We start from the raw sequence: 4626 nt of genomic DNA on the forward strand, positions 1-4626 counted from the left end.
CCGTGATAAGCAGGCCCCTGGGGGGCAGAGCCGGCACTCTGCCGGTTCGGATAGCTGTACCCGATCTCGTTGCGCCCTTGCCACATGGCGCCTTGCTGTGGGCACTCAGGAGCGGACTGTATGGGCCCCCCCATCATCTGAGGAGGCATATTTTGCTGAGCACCGGAGCCAGGGGGAGCTGAGACCCTGTCTCTGCCAAATTGGAAGGGGAACTGGTTCTGCGGCCCTCCGGCAGATCGGCGGTCAGCAGCAGGGTATGTACTCCCGTACTGGTTATACAAGTCCTGCTGCGGAGACGGCTGCGCCGTTTGCTGCTGGCTCGGTTGCTGGGTCTGCGCTGGAGGCAGCTGCTGCTGCGTCTGCCCCTGCCCGGCGCTGTACGGGACGTTGTACATCTCCCCTTCGTGTCGCTTCGCGGGCGGGCCGTAGGTGCCGTCCATCGGTCGCTTGTAATTCTACAGAGAGAAGGAAAGCGTCGGCGATATGAGATGATCTGCTTCGGAACAAGTCAGCTAAACCTCAGCGGGCAAATCTAGAAGATACGCCCCGCGGCACGGCCTGCGAGAGGCGAGACTTGTCCACGAACATGAAGCTGGATGAACATGAACACGAAGCTGGATCAGTCTTTCAGTTTCACAAGCCAAGACCAATTCCTTGCGGCTGGCTGGGTAGTTTCCTTGTGGATTCTACAAGGATGCCTTGGGGGCAGAAGCCTGCCCACAGAAGGACTTTCCCTGTAGAAAAGGCTCAGCTCTAGGATACATTCACCGCAAACCAAACTGTGCACAGGCACTTGTTTCCCTTTCACATCCAGGAATTTTATCAGACCCTATTTCTCTTGTATTTCCCAGAAAATGGAGGTTTCTGCTGAAACATCAAGCAAGATGCATTAGAAACTGTTCTACTTTCTGCTTCTTCCTTTCCTGTAGATTTCGAAACACTGAAAGGAGCAAGATCTGTTCTCCCTCATACTTCTTTTAAGTGCAAATGGAGAAAACAGTCCGTTGCCAAGACAAAATTAAAATCCCAGATCTCTCTTGCCTCCAAGGGTCTACGCTCTAGCTGCTACACCGTCTACTCAGAAGCTCCACGGTCATGACTGGCTTCAGACGGAGCTCTAGGGCTTCAAAGATGACAAGTACCAGAGTAACTTGAACTCTTGGCTCAGAGCCCCGTGACTCTGGTTGCAGAGCCAAACTGCAGAGCAGTTGGAATTATTCTTAGCACAGCTGAGTGAGTGCCCTCTGTATACTCTCCTAAACCAGAGGACTCCAAATTATCAGGAAAACATTATGGGTCCTGGCACTGATACAAAGAGCAAGTTGTATACAAGGATTATGGAAGGAGATGTATGTTCCTTCAAACTCTGTCCTGAAACAAACCTGATGTTTTTGGGAACAGCGAGTAGGAGGCAGTAGAGGAGCGGAGGCAGGTCTGAAGCCTTTGTCTGCAGGCTCAAAGACACACACACACACAAAAAAAAGCAGCAGCCCTGGGTTTTGCAGGATGATCACCTGAAACAGCTCCCCCGAACCATCAAGGACTTGCTCCAAATTCATCCGATCACTTCAATCGAAAGCATTACAGAAACACGATGGGATTCAGAAAGTTCCAGAGGAGCAGGGAAGCCCAATAAAGCTTCCCGATCTCCTGCTGCCTGACCAGAACGCACGCGTCTGCAAACTGCAACAACCTCCATTCTCAGAACATTGTTTTGCTAATAGAACACTGGAAATGCTAATTAAAACTTATTTAGACTACCTGGAAACTGGAGAAAAAAAAAGAAGAAAAACCGCCCTCCTATACAAGATACTTAATTATACACATTCTTAAAGCAAACACACAGCCCAAAGAGTTTTCATCCTCCTCACAAGTTTCAGAGATAAAACTCTTCTGACTCTCAAACAAATCCTAGACCTTGTGATACTTTACCTGCTGTTGCTGTTGATACATGGTAGTTTGTTGGCTAGGGAAGGGGTTGCCCGAGGATGTGCCTTGAGTGGAGAATTGATTGCCATAGGAATCATGTCTGGAGAAGAAACAGATGCATTACTTGTCTGATCAGACACACGCTTCGCTTTCAGAGCGCCCGAGCTCTCTAACTGGGAACCCCCTGCACAGACCTTTGCTGCTGCTGCTGCTGCTGCGGGTAGCGGCTGGGAGAGTACATCCCCGACTCCGGGGTGGAAGGCATGAGGTTTGGCTGCGGAGCTCCGGTCGCTAAGTTGCCCTCAGGTCCCATGCCGGGCTCCGTCCTACACAGAAACAAAAAGAAAAAAAAGCCCCACTTCAGTTCACTCTCACTCCTCAAATGGAAAAGGACGATCAGCAAAGCCACGGTAGCGAAGGCAAAGCGATCATTTGTTGGGAATCAAGCAAATCAGGATCTCATTCAAGCACCCACCTCACTCTGTCGTAAGGACCTCCGTAGGAGTAGTGTTGCCGCTGCCCCATGGCCATGTTACCCATCCCTGGACCTGCAGCACGATTGTAAGGGTCACCCATACCACTGTTGGGGGCCTGCCCTGAGGACATGAAGGGATCGCTTCCTGGAGCTGAAATATTAAAAGAAGGACCAATAAATATGCCCATCCCTGCCTTAGAAAGGTACATCCCATCTTCTGGGGAAGAAGGGCAAGGAAAAGGTCTCCTACAGCACGTTCCTGCATCCAGCCAGATACAGGGATTAGTACTCAAGGGGAAAAGGGAGAGGAGCACTCAAGGACTTCCTCACCTTTCCTCATACTGCTGTAAGGATCTTTATTTGGCTCGTAAGACATGCGACCCATCATGTCGGAGGTATTCATGCTGGGCTGGTACCCTGGATTTGGAGTCATGGAGTTCCGTTTCTGAAACGTAGGATCACTTCCATCTGCAAAGGCATCCTGAAGGCCCACTGAGTTAGTCCTGATCAAAAAAAAAAAAGAAAGAAAAAAAGAAAAACCAAAACAACACATGGGATTACAGAGGTCCACCATGCTCTTCAGGATACTTTTCACCACGTGTTCCCTCTCGGGTACTGCTATCCCCTAGGGAGACCACAGTCACACTCCTCCAACAAACGCACAAAGAACTGCCTCTGGCAGAACACTGTCCTCAGACCCAACCCCAAAAGTAATGATCATTCACATGAAGGTGCAGAGTCAACGATGTTGCTCTGAGAAGGAGCAAAGCCAAGGAGTCCCACCCAAATAGGTACTCAAGTCCCCAGCCACCGGCAGCACTGACCCAGGAGCGACCTCACATTCACAACTTGCATCCAGCGCAGAGCAAGAGGCTGCGACGGTTTCCTACCTGATGCCTGGCAAAGGGGGCATCTGACTGTGTGGCGTAGATGCTGGAGTTGGTGGCTTCAAATCTCCTCCTTCCGCCATGGAGCTGCTGGTGGACTGAGGTGTCTGAGGACCCTGCATTGAGCCGGAACCCGCTGCAAGAATAGAAACGTGGTGTGAGCAGCTCTGCACCCCACAGATGCAACCCAGAACCTCAGACTCAAAAAAAGGAGAGCAAAGAGTCCTTCAATGAAACACGGCCAAAGAAAGTGGACGGAGCTCAACATTTCAAAGACATACTGGGCCAGACTTCCCAGAAGAACCAGGTACCAGACTTCCCAGAAGAACCAGGAATCCAAAGCTGAGAAGACTCGTTTGTTTTCATCACACCTTCCTTCTTAACCGCATTCACTTTTACACACCGTGCCACCACCGCTGACCAGGCTTTCTACCTTCAAAATCTGATGCTCTACAGTGCACCAAGCAGCAAGGAATACCAAGTGACAAGCACCGACCCATCACCTTTCCACCCAGAAAGGTGAGTTTGAGCCCTCTCCTGGAAGTCTTGCAATCTCTCTAGTCATGGAAACTCCAGGACGTCAGCTGAAGTCATCAAGTGACTCTGAATGAGGCTCCTCTGTCTGCTCTGCCCTTCGAGAGGGGTTAATTCACGCAGGTTAATTCAAGCACCACTCCCAAGGATTCCTGGAACAGGGAATGCTGGAGATGCCGGATCTTTCACTGAATGACAAAACTCGTCCGGCAAGTTCCCTCGCTCGGGTCGCTTTATGCTACAGGAAGCTTTCATCACAAATCCCAGGCCGTCGTGTGTAATCCAGTTGTGCCATGAGCTCTTTGAGCTCTCCTCTGCCCCTGGATCGCTGTGACAGTGTCAGCTCTCAGGTTCGTGTGTTCCTCGCAGCTGGCAAGAGCTGAACTCTTAATTAACGTTTCCATTAGTTACCGTCCCCAGCACCCGATATCCCTCAGCTTCAGCCCTGCTGGTTGATGAGTCATTTCAGCTATTCATTAAAATCCTCCGAGGTCACGTCCAGGGCATGTTTGTTTACACCCCACCTTCCTGGCACCCTGTCCCTCTTCTCGAGAGAGAAGGTCTCGAGAGAAGGAAGGGCAGAGGCAAGCTCAGCAGGGAGTTTCATTCATGGGCCCTCCCCATCGTTCTCCTTCCCTCAGAAAAAAACCCAGGACTCCGCCGTTTGTACCGCTGGCATTGGCAGGAAGAGGCCTCGAGACATTCCCTGCGTCGCTGCCATTTGGTGTTTGTCCCCACCTCCACCCCCCTGCCGCTCCTCCCACTCACAAATTTACACACGGTTGGAGCGAGGCCAGTTCC

General features: G+C 51.2%; 1 protein-coding gene across 1 annotated transcript in view; it reads right to left on the minus strand.

Moving 5' to 3' along the window:
• The window catches only part of ARID1A (AT rich interactive domain 1A (SWI-like)), a 35214-nt gene that overhangs the window by 4527 nt on the left and 26061 nt on the right, over positions 1–4626 (minus strand). Inside the window, exons 13-18 of the mRNA XM_009873578.1 lie at positions 3295–3427; positions 2735–2907; positions 2405–2555; positions 2124–2255; positions 1933–2029; positions 1–455 (exon numbers count right to left, since the gene is read on the minus strand). Of these exons, the coding sequence (XP_009871880.1) occupies positions 1–455; positions 1933–2029; positions 2124–2255; positions 2405–2555; positions 2735–2907; positions 3295–3427 (1141 nt within the window). The remainder of the gene's footprint in view (positions 456–1932; positions 2030–2123; positions 2256–2404; positions 2556–2734; positions 2908–3294; positions 3428–4626) is intronic.

The sequence above is a fragment of the Apaloderma vittatum genome, unplaced genomic scaffold (assembly GCF_000703405.1).
Source record: "Apaloderma vittatum isolate BGI_N311 unplaced genomic scaffold, ASM70340v1 scaffold24307, whole genome shotgun sequence".
Classification (NCBI taxonomy): domain Eukaryota; kingdom Metazoa; phylum Chordata; class Aves; order Trogoniformes; family Trogonidae; genus Apaloderma; species Apaloderma vittatum.